The sequence below is a fragment of the Larimichthys crocea genome, chromosome XIII (assembly GCF_000972845.2).
Source record: "Larimichthys crocea isolate SSNF chromosome XIII, L_crocea_2.0, whole genome shotgun sequence".
Classification (NCBI taxonomy): Eukaryota; Metazoa; Chordata; class Actinopteri; family Sciaenidae; genus Larimichthys; species Larimichthys crocea.
This window is the reverse complement of record NC_040023.1, coordinates 32,914,044-32,931,347: the sequence shown is the minus strand read 5'-3', so window position 1 is coordinate 32,931,347 and position 17,304 is coordinate 32,914,044. Positions and strand designations below refer to the sequence as shown.

The following is a 17,304-nucleotide window of genomic DNA, read 5'->3' as shown; positions in this document are numbered from 1 at the left end:
TGAATCATAACAGCAGTGGGAGAGATGATAGCGTTTTTGTTTTTTTCTTGTGTTCCCACCATGTTGGAGACGCCGCGGACGGTCTCAGGATTCAGCATGACGATCTCGGTGGTCACATGTCCCTCCACGGCCTCTGTCATGTTCTCCACTGTGCAGTTGATAGCCGGGTCTTTGATCTTGAACCAGTTGTCGGCGTACCAGCCGATGAGGAACCACACATACTTCTTCCCGTAGAGCTTCTCCTTGAACACCTGCAGCAGAGGAAAGGGAGGGAGGGAGGAGGCAGATATGGAAGGTGCATGAAGGGAGGGAGAGAATGATAAATAAGCATGAGGAGAATTATTCCCAGAGATGTGTTGAGCATGTTGTATCACTGCCAAACAAGGAAAGTCATTCAGACATTCAAACAGCTCATTACAGAGCTCAATTTCTGCTAATAGTCAGGTTCAGTCCGCTGAGATCAATCGAGTGGGGAAAGGTACTAACCTCACAAAACACTTTTCTGGCTTCAGTCTCATAAAACAGCCCCACGATGATCCTCGCATCCTGGCGCTGCATCAAACGTGAAAAACAAATCATTACTTGGTTACATCACCATCATCGATATGACTTCACCGTGGCACAGCGTGATGTGGCAGCGCAGCGTGGCAAAGTTCCTGCTGCTTCGCAGGACAGCACATGCTGCTGTTCAGGAGCTGCTAATTAGCATGGCGCATTAATTTCCTCTATCAAATCGGCTGTATGCTAATGGTATCATGTGCAGCTGTGAGCCGGAGAAGGAAGGAGAGAGAGAGAGAGAGAGGGAGAGGCGACTAGCAGCTGAGGTGAATTTTTAATCAAAGCACCTTGAGGTTCTTGACAGCGACAGCCGGGTCGGTGAGGAAACTCTGGCGAACACTGATCTCGATGCCTGCCTCCTTCGTCCTCTGCTCCAGATCGTCCAGAGTCTGCGAGATGAAAGGGATGGAGACAGACAGGGAGAGAGGGAGGAGGTTACTCAACAGAGAGGGACACAGAGAGGAGAGGTGACGGGTTGAGATTATAGAGGAAGACAAAAGAAAAGCAAAAAACATATCAGAAAAAACCAGTGCGATGATAGAGACGGCAGGGCAGCGAATAGATTTTTAGACAAAGAACGCGATGAGGAAGAAGAAAAGGAGAATGTGAGAAAGGAGAGGAAAGAATGCGAGAGAGGGATCATTAACCTCCATTACAGGAACCAACCCAAGTGTCATGGTATCGACCGACCGTGCCGGGGTGTGATGCATTGCTTGATCAATATTTCTCACAACCAATACTCCCAACAACAAATTACTTCAAAAAAATCCTCCATCAATCGTCAGGAGAGATTGCTAGGAGGAGCATCGCATAGCCCGGGAACACAACAGCTCTCATAAACAAACATACAGAGGCAGGCGGAGGCAGCCCACATTTTATCAAAAATGATGGGGCCAAATAAAGGTCACGGAGAGAGAGAGTGATAAAAAGAAAGTGAGGGTGATAAAAAACAAAGGTGTTAAAACTGAAGGTGAGATTAGGAAGATTAAAAGGTACTGACTGAGGTGAAGACTTCGGTCGTCTGCTGGATGGTGGCGATGCGGGTCCACTTCCACTTCTGGAAGAGCTGCACCCTGGTGGGGTTGTGTAGGGTGGCCGACGGGTGCGTGCGGAAGAAGGTGGGGAAGCGCTGGCGGTTGGACAAAGCCGGAGAGCTGGAGCCGTACGAGAGCTGCGAGGCAGAAATGGAGAAGAAATAAGGTAAGGATGGAGAAGTTCAGCAGGAGAGGAAATGGAGAAACATAGAAAAATATACTTCTGAAGGTCTTTCAAGGCATCGCTAGTAAACAGACTTCAATCAAAACATATTCAAATCAGGACTCTCTTGTTCTTCCCCTGTACACGGCGTTCTTTGATGGGGACTGGTTCAAACCGCAAACAACAGAGAGAGGAAAGCCAGCAAAAAAAAAGACGGAGAACCACAGAAACAATCCCCGCTCTCCTGTTTTCTCATATTCATCCACACCCCCTCCCTCTTTTTAGCTTCCTCTCCGGCTTATCAGGTGTGCCGACAAACCGCAGCTTCAATGTAAAACTAAAAACGCTGCATGCGTGCCACGAAATTGGGATGACAAATTCTACTATTACAAAGAAAAAAACTAATCTAATTAGTATTGTTGTTGTTGCACAGTAGCCCCAGTGATCATCTGTTTCTTTCATTTGGACCCATATAATTTGAATTCTTGGGAACAATTCCCACAAGAGGCAGACTGCTGAGACGTGTGTCCAAACCAGCAGGGAAGAAGATGGATGGTGGAAAATGCCAACCCGGAACAGAGAGAAGACTGTTCCTCTTACAATTAGTTTCACAGTGACAACCTAAGATAAAATCCTCGACAGGTCTCCTTTAAAATGCGGAACCTGCCGTTTAGGGAACCATTACAGATACAGATAGTCCATCCTCCTCTCCCACCTTTCATCTCAGCCCCATTACCGACACTCTCTCTCTCTGGGATATTCACCACTAGTAGCAAAAGGGTTTGGGAGCTTGATGATAGATGTCAAATGTCATGTACGATGTGGACTCTCCGCAATAACAAATCCCGGCGGACACGAGCAGGTAGGCGACGGGAGCAGGAGAACGACACAGGAAGTGACAGCTGATCTGGGTGCGGCATGGAGAGATCTGGAAAAACAAGCAGCAACTTCGGTGGATGACACATGCTCAATAATAAATGTGTTCCTAACATGTACGAACACAATGCTGACAGCGCGATGTGGGTCCAATGACAGAAAAACACATTTTCTTACAGAATAAGGCTGGCTGTATCATATATTTTAAAATAGAATAGCTTTACCTCAACAAATCACATGAAAATACCGAGACCGACAATGAATTGAAAGCTTCATATAGCTTCAGTAATGGCTTTGCACACGGAGCTGTGGACTCATGAACAGGACTCGGAGGCAGTTGAAAGCAATTACTTGTTTACTTGGGAGGACCTCGGCAACATGTAATCTGTCAGCAAGGACAAACTAAGTAGGCATGGGGAAGGCATAGAAACAGGAATGAAGGCTGTAACAGTAAGACTGGAGAAAGAGGGCTGGTGTATATGCAGGGAATGGGCATCAACTACAGGGCAGGTGAGGCAGATATCTGAGGATATTAAAGACACACTTTGTAACCTTTCTACCATAAAATAACTAAATATCATTTTTATGCTACATTGACTTGTAATCAGGGGAATGGCGTCTCATTGTCATTCCCACTTTACGCCCCATACGTCTGTTCTGACACTGCAAGATCGTGTGTGAGAAGTATGTAACGCTTTAGGGCACAAACCGCCAATTATTTCGCTGATTTTGGTGAAAGTGGATCGTATCTTATGGGAAAAAAAAGCCCTGCCCAGACTGTGACCTCAAAGCACAGAGGGGAGCGTTAAAGTTTTTAGGCAAGTGGAGCCAGTGTCGTGCCAGAACCGGAGCTGGGCAAGCAAGCAATGTGACCTCAGCAGCCATGAAGGCAAAAAAACTTTTAGGGACTGACTTTTCGTTGTTTGCGAGAGCGAGCTGGGCTTCTTGCTGTTGGACTAGTAAGTAATATTAGCCGGCTGCTTGATGTTTGGCTGTCAGCAAAGTTGTCAACTCGCTAATTCTCTATCATTAGTAATGTAATCACGACAAACGTGTGTAAAGCTGTTCGTAATTACCACATGAACATCGACAGTATAGTGCAGCTTAAGTGGAAATTTGTTTGTGGTACTGATAAGACTAATAGTCTATGGACATGGCAGCAGCTCTGTGAGGCTGTATATATAGGCGCTGCAGTGCTTTGAGCTAAATGCAAATGTGTAAATGAATGTGTAAGGCTTTTTATACAGTTATGATAATGAAGATCTGAGTTAGTCTGCAGCTGAGCTACTGAATTTTCACAAAATCAATCCTAATCTTATACTGTATAGGTTCAACATTGACATATTAAGTGCTGCCCATTCTGCCTCCATTAGTCATCCAGGTTATCCTGTTTACATGACATTCCTCCTACCTGAGGTCATTGGGTTAGACTGACTAAAAAAGGTATCGACGCCTCACGGGGTGAATGTCCTGTCAGCGTGAGGGATGTTTACCGACTGGCCTGATTGTTCAACGTCTGTGTTTACAGGCAGAGAAGAAGAGTCAACACACACGCACAACTATTTGATACAATGACAATGCCAATTGTGTTTTTCAGCATACTGCTGCGTTGCCAGAAAAGAAGACGCATTATTTACCTGATCGCTCTAATTTTAGAAATATAGGAGAAATATTTCTTATAAGAGATATATAAGAAATATTTCTTTATAATATAGAAATATATATACAGCCACAGAGACACAAAGGGCTTATAGACATATAAATGTGAGAAATGGGGAGCCACGAACCGCTGCCCTGGGAGCAGTTTGGGGTTCAGTGCAGCACTTAAGGGAGCCTCGACAATGCCCAGGAGGTAAAACTCGACACCTATCCTTCTACCTGAACACACTGTACCCTCCGGTTCCCAAGCCAAGCTCCGAAAGACTGAGCTACCTCAGCCCCGAAAGAAAAATGATTATATGTATGTAAAAAGTTTGTTATAAGAAGATACTTTCACGTTATCACGACATACATATGTGTCATGTTATAACAAGAACAAGAAACATTTCTTAGAACATATGAAACATCAGAACAGTTTCTTATTATCAGTGAACCTTAGTGACTGTTCAGACTATATAGTGTCAAATGGATTCTCTGTATAATCAAAAATTCCCACGGTGGAAAGAAAAAAGTGTCTGTGACATTATGAGGATGAGCGCTACATACACTGATCTGCTAACAATCCCACGATGCAATGTGTTGCGTTTTATTGATGCGTGAATTGCGACACTCCACTCAATGATAATGCACAATTAATATCACTGCTCACTATGGAGTAAATTGTCGTTGTCTATTATAAAGGGAGCATTTTTGGACTCAATCTTCCTTTGACGTGCCGCAGGTGAAATAATAAATGTCATTTACCGATGCGGTGAGTGCCACACATGCCAATAAACTCAATTGCAGGCAGAAGCCTGGACAAATCAAACCAATAATAAACTAACATGCTACATACAGCGAGAAGGCATGATTTCCTTTGTAATTTGGGTGAATAGATCCCTTAAATATCAACTACTCAACACCCAGTAAGGAGCCACGAGGTGATTTCAGCCCAGCTGTTTTGCAAGGGTTTCCGTTAACTGCATGCCTGTTAGCATGTAATAACTTAACTGGAGTCAAAATATAAAAATCATACTTGAAGCTGCAAGCTTTTCCACATGGTAACACTCAAATAAACCCTCACCGCACACGAAAGCGGTGACAAGACTAAAATGGAGCAAAAAACTGCTCCTGTGGCAGAAATAGACCGATGTAACATCACTCTGCAACAGACATGCAAAGTTCCACATTGAAGCTTCCCAAAAACCACAAATAACATCTCTTGATTCTCGGTCCCTCAGTTCTCCCGTAGCCTTGTAGTAGTAGATCAATGCCCGTCGATGGCTTACAGTGCTTCTAGAAACGGAGATGGTGGATCAAATTAACAGTGCCAAGAAGAGCCGATCGAGAGCCCCTTCTTGATCAGCGTCCAGAAACGGAGGCTGCTTTTGCCTCCCCGGCGCTCTGATGAGGCTGTTTGACATGCGAGGAGGCTTCTGCAGGCAGGCAACGTACAAAAATAATTGAGTGTGGCGGTTAGGAGGTTGTGCCAGTGGTGGCGTGTAGTAAAGAGAGACAGATCCCTTTGTGTGTGGGGAGAATCGACTGCTCGAGTTGAGGGAGCGAGGCGGAAATGAAGGACTGGGACAGAAAGAGATAGAAAAGGGGGAAGGAAGGAAGGGAGAAAGGAAGGAAGGAATAAAAAAAAAGAAAAGGCTGAAATAGAGCAGGCCAGCTCCAGGCGGCGACAGCAGACGGAGAAAAGAGGAAGGCAAAGAGTCAAAAAGTGGAAAAGAGTTTTTAATGACGAGGAAAGAAAGGGTGACAAAGAGAGAAAGACCAGAAACGAGACAGAGGGGCAGATGCCAAACCACTAGAACTGATTGTTCTCTGTGACTAATCTCTGGATGAAACTTCAATTACAGGACAAAGCTAATAAGCAGAGCAGTGTGAGTGACAGAGAGGATGAGATAAACAGAATGAACTAACCGATGAAGGCATAAAAGGCAGGAAAAAAAAATGTGCAAAAACGGCAGCAGCAGCAGCTGATTTAGAGATCTGGGGTGTGTTTGTACTTGTTATAAATGTGTTATCATGCAATATGTGAGGTAAAGCAATATGTTTTGTCTTGCACTTAGTGTTGCTGTCAATGCAGTGTTGTGAAACGACTTCATAATGCGTCATCGCTAATTAAGAAGTTCTGTGTGATGTATTTTAAAATCAATAAACAAGCGCAGCATTGATTTTGGAGAACTTAATGTAATTACAGCGAGTACAAAAGATCATCGTTTCGATGGATTTCAGAGTCCGACAGCATCTTCAATACGTTCGCCTGCACAAAACAGAAGGACGATATTTTTGGAGTACAAATAGAGCTGGAGATTTCGCTGACAAGGTTTCTTATCAGCTCATATCCCTCATTCTGATACAAAGGTCCATAAGAGACAGCGACATAGGACAATGAGGGAACACTGTCTTCTTAACTGTTCTTGTTCCCTCCAGAGGATCAGGGCCTCTGTCTTTATGAGATACAGCGACAAGTTTCGTGGATAATGTCGCTCTAATTTTAAAGTTGTAAAATGCTTCATTTGTTTTTAATCCTCTGTCAATCAATCATTGATTTTTTTGTCCATTTCACTGTTTTGTTTTGGGGTTTTTTGCATTTAACTTCTCCAAGAAAACCAGTAAACACAACTTTAAAAAAAGGAAGTTTGTAAAGTACTGCTTCAACAGTCTCCTTTATTTACAGTATTAGTGTCAGGTTATTCTTTAAGAGTAACCAAACCCTCTCCAACCAGTGGACACAGGTATTTAGTCGTGTTACTCACGATATATATGCACAGTGACCTCCCTCTACTGGTTGAAACTTGGCTATTGCATTTGAATTTTGCTATTGGTTCATTTTGAAGCCAGGTGATCTATGGTGTCAGCTTTCATCACCAACCAGCTCCTCCCTCCACAGTCTGTATTCCTGCTACACTGAACGACGGTCAGTCTGTCACTAACCATTAAGCCACTCCCTCTGTAGTAACCGATGTCTGCTGCATTTTTTAAAATTTGAAACAGAGGGAGCAGGATTTGAGAGTTGTTTACGATGTGATAATTGTATTAATATGGGGAAACATTTGTAGTCTTCATTTGTAGAGATGGAACTGGTAGTAAACGTAAAAAAATGACATAGAAACACAATTTCTACATCGGAAAGGTGTGTGTGTTGGGTTGGATGAGGGTTCAAAGATGCTCTACAGAAACATCAACCTAAAGTTTCCTTAAAATTGACATAATGTCTGCCAGTTAGTTAGTTAGCTGTTTATGGATTTCACTTTGTAAAAGTCACAAGATTTATAAGTCAAATTTTAATCCAATGTCCCCCTTGTGTTTGTTCACTGTTTTATCTTATGTGTGTCCTTTATTCCCATGAATCTTATTTGACTTGATTTGAATCGGTTTACCCGAATACAGACATTTACCCCTGGTGGTGTCTAGCAGTGCAGATAGTTTTGGTTGTGTGTTATGTGTTTTTTAGAGAGAGGAGATTTATGCCTCCACCTAATCCGCCTGAGGGGTAAATCCACAGATTTTGCTGTGAACTATTGTCATTGTCAATTTTCAACCGAAGAAATAGTCCTTAAAAAAAAAACTGTTGACAGTGTGCTCTGTGGATTTTCTAGAAGAACAGGGACACTGGAAAGTGATGTTGGTGGCAAATTTCTAAATGTCATTTGTCAATGCTGTGAATCCAACAAACAAAACTCCATTCACAGCCATCTCAGAGGGAGATACCGAACCAAAAATATCTGTATAACTGGATACCAGCAGAGTTGTGAGAAAATATGTACAATGAAGGTAAAGTGGCCCTTTAAGCTGATGCATTATTTGGCCACAGCTTAGTAACGTAGCCTAAATTAATTAGCTTCAGGCCTATATTTTCATATGTTAATCCAAACTGGCACACGTGAACGTTTGGAGTTATGTGTGCAATGTTCCTATGTACATGTGGACAACAATCACCTTACTTAAAGAAAATGTAATGGATGTGCCGTTGTTCCCGGATCTGATCGCATAACAGAGCCGTGCCCGGTGGGATCCAGGTGTTAGGAGGAGGAGTACCTATTCTTGTTTTATTCCCGATGGGCTTCTGAGATTAAATGGAATTATATCATTGGCAAGTGGAAGTTTAGATTTTAGATTTGACCAAGTTATGACTCACATGAAGAGTGGATCTAAATTCACACCTCACATTTCTCCGTCCTTGTCCAGCTTTCACCAACTTGTAAACCTCAGGGTTAAAATGACTGAGGATTAAAAACATTGGTTGAAAGTGTGTCTTTCGATATAAACGGTAACACCCACCACAATGAGGTTCCACATGCGAGCGGCTTCGGCCACCAACGTGGAGACGCCGCTGCAGCCGGGCATCAGGACGATCTTGATGGGCTCGGTGTATAGAAGGTCATACAGCAACTTGGTGGCCTCTCCTGGGTCACACTGGAAGGACACAGTGACAAAGTGTTAGATGAATGGGTGGATCAATAATAAGGAAGAAAAATGAATCAAGGTGATCGAAAGAGCGAGATAAAAGCGGACATGTAGGAGTCAGAGGGAGGAAAATGGGAAAGATAAGGGCGAGGGAGGCAGATTGAGAACAGAGGGTGAGGAAATGGAAGAAACAAACAAGCAACAAAGTGTGGGAGATGGAGGCAACTGTAAACAGAAAGAAAAGAAATGAAGAGAGTGGAAAAAGTAAAGGGAAATTACATAGAAGTAGAAGGGAGTGACAAAGAGGGCAATGCAAATATGAAGAGAAAAGACAAGAGGGAGAAAGAAAAGGACAAGTAAAGGAGAAGGGAAGAGCAAGACAAGGTCACGATAAAGTAAAGAGAAATGGCACAAAAAAAACAAAAAATCATCCGCACACCCAAACACAGCCAGTACGTATCATCAAAACACAACACGCCATCCGCAGATCAAGACATAACAACAGAAAGAAACCTAACAAAAGTGAGCCTGACGACCAAAACAGTAGCCATCACAAGTCATTACAACCCTCCAATGAAGTCATTTGCGGCGTGTCTAGGTGGCGAGAGTGCGGCTGGAATGATCTATCACTGCTCTGTCAGGCAGATTACCGACAGGCCATCACTGCCGCATTGCTCATCAGAGTCACAGATAAACTGGCCCGACACATCTAATGATTCAGCATGGAAGAGGGGGATACGGCTCGCAAGCACAAACACACACATGCACGTTTAAGAAAAAAAAAAAAAACACTCCAGATGAGTGTCACAAACAATCATGCAGCAGGCCGATGATGCCGACGACCAATATGGCTCCTAATTTAGGTGTTTGTCTCAACGGTTGAATTGTCTCTTTGAGGCAGCCTTGTGATTTTTTTCTGAAGGGGTAATCAGCACTCAAGGCCCCGGGAATATGTGGAATAGCTGGACTTCTTATTGAGTGATGTGTTTTCAATTAAGTCTAGATTGGGTGGAATTATAGAGTTGTCGAAATCGATAATTTAATCTGAACCCTTGAAGTAGAGCTCTGACTTTCTCACAATAAAATCTCTATATGGTTTCCTTTATTGGTTCGAATCAACCATTGATTCACTACACCTTTAGGACATGTTTCTCTAAACGGTGCAACATGTACAATAAAGGTTGTCGACTGTAGACAACCAAGGTCACAGCACTTGTAATCCATCAGCTATTGTCTGACGGCTATTTAACCTCTGGAGGTAGCGGCTGATGTTTCTGGGCTTTCAGTGTAGCGTATGATAGCAGATATCTGGACTTGCTCTGCAGTCCAACAGGCAACAAACTCTACAGATATTTGTATGTAAATGCAAATTTAAAAAAGCCTAAATAAAAAAAGTCTAAATTGTCGTCTGACGATAGCTGCTGAGTTCCGAAATCTCATTTCGGCCAATACGTTCCACCACTTTTTCTTTCCTCACGGGCTGCTGCAACTAAAGCCTACTCAAATGTGACTGATCAATACTACTCGGACTAAAAAAGGGAAACCTGAACACTTCCGGTGCCAAAGTCTTGGTCCATTGCCTACAGTGTCCACATTTATATGCAGATCTCTTTATAGAGATCACAGCATCTGTAACATCTCCTGCATCCGATTCATTGGGTGCACAGGAGCTTGGGCTACGAGGTGACCATAACGGGAGGAAAGGGCAGAAAACTGGTTTTAAACTGTGATCCACACCTGCATCCATTCCTATATTAATCCTTTGTTTGCACTCATAACCTCATGACCTGCTGCCATCTAACCTAATTATCTCAATGACTTTCAAACCCAAGGCCAAAGAGGTCAATGGTTCGCCAAGCCAACTAGGAAGGAACCACTCATCCCATAAACCACAACGAATATATTTCAAATGACTTCAAAGTTTTAGTATTGTCCTGAATTTATACTGTTATACGGCTATAGTGGTGTAGTTTGTGTTGTGTGTATATACAGTGTACTATCTGCATAGCTGTCAGTATAACACATATACCAATTGGCTTACCATTGAAGCTACATCAGCACTTATTTGATTTTTAAAAAATGACATTGATTAAAGCCTGGGTGGAGTTCAGGAGCAAGCCCTAATATCTTGATAATGTAACAAATAGAATTTTGGACTTCGATTTGGGATTCGGAATATTGTTTGAATCCAATACATAGTTGTGATTATTGGAACGGCACCTAAAGTCATATTCTACTTTTAATCATCAAAGAATGGCGTCTTTGGTCAGCTTGAATTAATGTTGGTTAAAATATTAAACTCTGCTGACCAAGATCCATTCATTTTAAAGAGTACTGTATCGGACTCAAACATATTAATCGACTCTTTGGTCACTGTGGTCATTTTCAAAAATACTCCGGGTACAACACACAGCACAGAATACAACTGAAACATTAAAAACTGTTATCTCTCTATCTTCAGAGCTGCCCAACAATGTAATAAATTCTTAAAACTTGGTGCCCAAATTCATCACATGGGGTAGAAAGATCAAAGATACTCCATTTGTTTTAATTCAACACACTGCCACAAAGAACAGGGTGGCCAAACCCTGCGGCAGAGAGAATACTCAGAGTACTCGCTGGCTTTAGATGCCTTTGAACTCGCTGACCAACCACAAAACAAATCTGCACAGGAATCGCATTATTCTGTGACGTCCAAATATTGTTCTTACCTGACTACTTTGAATAATTAGAGTTTTAAAATGACTCCACGCACTCCTGGCCATTTCCAATTCGCTGGGTTAATGACATCAGTATTGACTGGGAAAGCAGCCTCACAATATTGATGTCGTATGGGAACAGGCAACCTTGTGTAATGCGGGGCCGAGAGGCTGCAAGCTTTCCTTCCGATCAATCACTGCACCGGCTGATTTCACACATCACTTCCTCCTCCCTGGTGCTCCTGGTGTAAAATCACTTCCCTCATAAAGAAGGGAGATGCAGATGGGCGCGCAGACCTTTATAAATGCTCTCTCTCGCTCTCCTGAAGGTTGTTTGTGTTTTTCTGTCACTGGCTGCATGTTGGGGAAGAAGCTTGTTAGCTGTCTGGTGTTAGTGTTTAAACTATATTGTGATGAGCGCCTATGCTCATTATATTCATTTATTCTTAATCAATCTGTAATTACCGTCCAACACCACAGCTTTTAACAACAGCTTGTTTCCATACTGTGTAGACATTTGAATCAAATTAAAAAAAGATTCAGACAGATTCTGACCTTGTCAAGGTTATTTGAAGTCCATGTCAAGTCATAATAAAACATAATAAAGACCAAAAAGGAAAGTGTTATAATACGTTTACAAAATGAGGCGTCAAAATTGGGTAAAAATTTGCAGAATTCTCTGAATCTGACAGAAGCAACAACCTCCATGGCTGTGAAGTGAAGCCTAAAACTGCAGTTCCTCCAACGTCCACTTGAGGCTGGCTCCAGAAGTGAGTCAGTCTCCATAAGTCCCCATGTTAAAATGTCCAACTTCACAGCAGAAATAAACATGTTTACAGTCTGGTACACAATACAGTTTTGGTCTCTATAGTTAATGTCCCTATTCATGACAACTGTACTGAGGTTAAGGCTTAAAGTTATGCATAATTAACAGAGTGGATGCTTTGATTGACAGGTAAGTGCCATTACAGGTGGCTTGTTGAGCACACAGGTGTCATACAGCCCGGTTCAGGTCCACTAATGATCCACATCTTTACTGATATTTCAAATAGTCGGCGGAAAAGGCAGGTCAGCCAACATGGCACGCAACACCGAGCTTCAAAATGCCTCTTTGGAAAACTGTCAGTGATCTGATGCAGAGTCAGAGGACACCGACCTACCCACGGTTCAGTCTCGCTCCTCTACAACATGTATTACACATTAGCATAATCTAGGCAAAATTTATGGCATCAATTAATTACAGAACAAAACATAATTTGACACTTTGCCAGATTTATTCATTATTTCAAACTAGCAGCCATGCTCCAACATAATTTATGACTTCTTTATGCATCTAATTAGCATTTTGTTACACAACCAGGGTGGGAAATTCACACCACCTATAAATGCCAGTAAAATACAAAAGCGACTGGTAGATTTCAGACACAAAATGATGATTTACTATTGAGTTTTATCTGGAAGTATAAGTACCTCTAAGTATCCGTCTGTTCACATTTGATAAGTTCATTTCCAACCGTCTGTTGTAGAATGATAAATTAACATTTATAGTTTGGTTTCAATTCCCAAATGTATATATGCAAGATGGAATATAGTTTCATAAAGAAAAAGAGCTGTTATACCTCAGCGGGTTATCTTGCCGTGAGACAGAAACATTTTATATTTTGATTAATGTTGTTTTTCTTAAAATTAGACAACAATGTAGATGGCGAAGCTTAAATATGCCGTAGTTACAGATCAACGCGGCAGAGTTTCAATTTAAAAGAAGAAGAACAGCTCAGTGTTTGCTGGGAGAAAATAAGAGCATGCATTAGTGAGAGAAACTGTTTTATTGGGCAGTAGATCAATGCCAAACTCAATCACGAGTGGGCAAACACCCTTAAAAAAATCTTTAAAATCCCCTCAATCATCACATAAAAAAAAAAGCGCCTCCCTTAGATTTCAGCTTGAACCTGACTTGAATAAATTCAGCTGCTTTACACCTAACAGGTGTATAATGAAGGAGGAGGGTCTATTCTTAAACACGACCGCAAAAAAACAGCATCAGCCGCCACAGTCGAACCTTTCTTTCATTCAAGTGTTTCGACGAAGCGTAAGAAATGAAACCCCTCGGTAACAAAACGGGAACACGGGGCGGTAAGAGGTGAAAAAGCACACACAGTCTGCCTCGTGAAAAAAAAAAATAGAGAGAAGGAAAACAGGAGTGTTGACAGGTATGCAATAAAGGCTGAAGAATCTCTGCTATTCTTGGATGTCTGTCTTCTACAACCCTCTGGGGTCATCACCATTTCCACTTTCATTTCTAGCTCTCCTTGGCTCATGAGAGCACCTGGGTTGATGGCCCCCGATGCCATTCACACACACACACACACATACATTTACCAACACACACACACACACACACACACACACACACACACACACAGATTAATGCAAGTGTGTATACACAGTCATAAAAATGCGCTTGTACAGCTACACATACAGGACGTGGTAGCCGGTGTTCCTGTCCTCTGCTCTGAAATTCCCCGAGCCAATATCAGTGTCGACGTTAACGTGCCCATGCTGCCTTTTGTGATCACTCATACTCAGCTCGCGAGAACGTAGTAAAGAAACTGAAGTTACCCAGGGCTGTGAAGAACGAGGGGAAGATACTGACTCGTCATAATACACTCTCTAATTACACTCCAGATTGAATAATATAAAAAGAGTGTGAGGGGGGGATAAGATAAGAGCCCAGGGACAGCCTATGTATTGAACCTCAAAGCGTGCTCAGCTACATCTCCTAATTTCCTCATAATTACATCTGGCACCCCACAGTGGACATGCAGGAAAGAGGACCATGCAGTGATGAATACCGGTTACGCCACAGCGGATGAGATATTGTGTCACGGCTGCCAATTAAAAGAAAGGGCGGAAGTGAGGGAAGCACCTTGTTTCACCATTTTATCTGTATCTCCACTGTCTCACTCCATCACCGTTAATAATTGATCAAAGTTTGCAGTCTCGGCTTTGAAATATATCCATGGCAACGGCCTGCGTAGAGTGTGTGTGTTTGCACGTACTGTGTGATGTGTGTGAGCGTGTGTGTGTGTGTGTGTGTAAGATCGCAGAAAGCTGTAAATAGTCTGATGCTGTCGCCAGAATAGCCAGAGAAACAAGCCGTTCTGCTACCACGGGGTATCTGCATCCATTAAAAGGACAGGCTGGGATTAAGTGTTGAGCTTCATGAATATTGTATGATGTTGAACAAGCTGAGGACATCGCTTGATACTACCAACCATAATGGTCACGGGCTGGTGTGTGTCTCTCCATGTGTGTGTGTGTGTTTATCCAACTTTAATCCTCATCTTGTAAAAAAAAAAAGTTCCTCATCGTGATAAATTCAGGTCAAGATGAGGCTGCTGCATAATTTTCGCTGATCTTGAAGTGCGCGCAAACAAAGGGACGGTCACACCCTTGTCTTAATCTCACAGTTAAACAAAGAGTTCACAAGCTGGAGATTTGTCCTCCGACCAAACGTGGAACGAGTCGTAATAACCGGATGTAAATATGATAGCTAATTAATCCCTTTTCTTATAATTGCTTTTCTGCCTCTCAGCGGGTAAGATCCTCATTACAATTCCAGCCAGGTGACAAATGTTTGCAATCAGAAGGTTAAAAACTCGTTCACACTGTACCCAGGGCGAGAGCAATCAAAAAAAAAAAAAAAACCTCTCTTGACTTAATTCAAGGAATTAACCAGCGTCACTCAGACAATGTTGTACCAGCCTCTTTGAGCCGTCCTATTCAAAAGGATCTGCATCTATTTTCTCGAGCCCGAGGCGGCAGCGACTCCTGAAACACGAGGAGTGATGTTTTCCAATCCCTATGAAATCTGTTCATGCAATTGCTTTATCTTTATGTTTATGGCAGCTACATCTGCAGCTGCCTGCTTCACTACACTTAATCAGAGGACACACACACACACACACATTTGATCTGTTTAGCAATTGATTGCAAAGAACAAGGTGTATGCATAGCAGAATGTGAATAAGCGTGCACTGTACTATCAGCTCATCCAGCATATGAATTTGCACACATATTTTCACTGAGCTGAAACCTTATTTGTTTCTGTGGCTTGCTTCAAGAGTAACTGTGTTGCCATGCCAACTCTCCCTCTCTCTCTCTCTCTGTCTCTCTCTCACACACACACACACACACACACACACACACACACACACACTCCCTGCTATTCTGTTTAACAGGATTCCAATGCAGAGCCGTGTACACCAATCAGAATAAAGCTCATAGCAAATTTTCTAACCAGTCCCCAGTACGGTTAACTGTTTGGTGCCCCGGCCACTCTCCGAGCGATCTGTCCTGCAGCGTGATTAATGATAAACACTCAGGAGAGAAGAGACAAGAGGCGATATAGCCGGTAATTGTTTTTCCACTTGTGTCATCGTTGAGAAGAAGAAAATAGTTCCTTTCAGGGTGGAGGAAACTTTCACAGTTTTTAAGATGAATAATGTGCTTTTTGATTAAAGTCTGCGTCAGTGCAGTGGGTGGTAAACTGGGGCAGCAAGGGGGGGGGATAAAGAAGAAGAAGGTGGTGGTGGTGATGGTGGGGGGGCGGATATTGGATTTATAGTGGTTGATAATTCTGACATTTTAAAATACCACCATGATTAATGATTGATGAGCAGCAAGCAGGAGGTGTGTTTGTTCATTTAGCACAGGCCAGCTGTGGACATTGCATGGCAGCTACCTTTTGTTAAGCAGAGTGAGGAGTGTAGGACCTGAGGGTTACTTATCAGCCGGCTGACCTTTAAAAGCTCTTCACTGAGATCTGCCACTTTCAAAATAAAAGTCCTGGTGTGATGGCAAAATAAAATGCACAAAAAAAAGCTCCATGAAGTCAGAGAAATGTTTGGCTGCACAGCACACACACACACACACAGAGCAGTGATGGCACATGATGTTCAGCAACACCTCAAATGACACAACAGGGTCAGTTACTCCTCCTGACTGTACATCATTAGATCCCTCCACTGACTGACACCACACATCACTTAAAGTGCGCACCTCCTCCTGACTCTCCCTCCACATGCACTCACCATGCTGTCGTAGTGTATGAGCTCCAGCTCGTAGTCGGGCAGGATGTCGCTCCTGTTGTTCACCAGGTCCAGTGCCATCTGAGCGGAGGGCATGCACGCCTGTCCGCCCGGCCAGCCTCCGCTCATGGGGAACAGAGCTCCGATGTACAGCTTCTTCTTGCCTGCGGACGGCCGTGGCCAAAGGAGGAGAAGGGCGATGAGAGATGCCCGGAGGAACATCGCATGCCCGCGGGCTACGCGTGGTACCCGCGGAGGATTTCTACAAATTACCAGCATGGTTCAAGGTGAGATGAACCGGTGCAATGTGGTCAAGGTGCTGCAGCGGAGTCAGAGGTTATTGTACGTGCAATTTTACAACTGAAATTGGAGTGAACTCAACACGTGTCCGGATCTTTTTACGCAGTTTGGACCTTTACATGTAAACCAAACTCTTTACTTTTAATTGCAAGTGTTTGGCGAATTGAGTAAATAATTTACTCAGCTATAATTCTGCATAATGCATGGTTAATTATACGTGAAATCTTCGGGATAAAGTCAGTTTTTACTTCGCAGATCACTCGCAGCGATCATGTGAGGACACACGGTGCTGCTCGCCTCGAGATCAGCTCATCAGTCAAGTTTCAAACGAACCTCGGGTCCTGCAGTCCAACAACTCATCTCTGTGCAAGTGCACACACAATTAGACCGACGCTTTCTGCTCGCAATCAATCATGAATATTGGACTGCGCGCACCTTGCTCGCGACATTTACGCACAAAAATATATAAGAAGGACGCGCGAATTAGACAGTTGTTGGAGTCCGCGCAGAACAACGTCAACCGGGTC

General features: G+C 43.0%; 1 protein-coding gene across 5 annotated transcripts in view; it reads right to left on the bottom strand.

The window, feature by feature from the left end:
* Nucleotides 1–17,304, bottom strand: part of gabbr1a (gamma-aminobutyric acid (GABA) B receptor, 1a) — a 72,487-nt gene that overhangs the window by 31,564 nt on the left and 23,619 nt on the right. For all 5 annotated transcript variants that reach the window (XM_019275202.2, XM_027286317.1, XM_019275204.2 and 2 more), the window contains 6 exons: nt 16,481–16,641; nt 8,563–8,697; nt 1,559–1,729; nt 846–947; nt 487–552; nt 60–251 (listed from right to left, as the gene is read on the bottom strand). In XM_019275202.2, the coding sequence (XP_019130747.2) occupies nt 60–251; nt 487–552; nt 846–947; nt 1,559–1,729; nt 8,563–8,697; nt 16,481–16,641 (827 nt within the window). The remainder of the gene's footprint in view (nt 1–59; nt 252–486; nt 553–845; nt 948–1,558; nt 1,730–8,562; nt 8,698–16,480; nt 16,642–17,304) is intronic.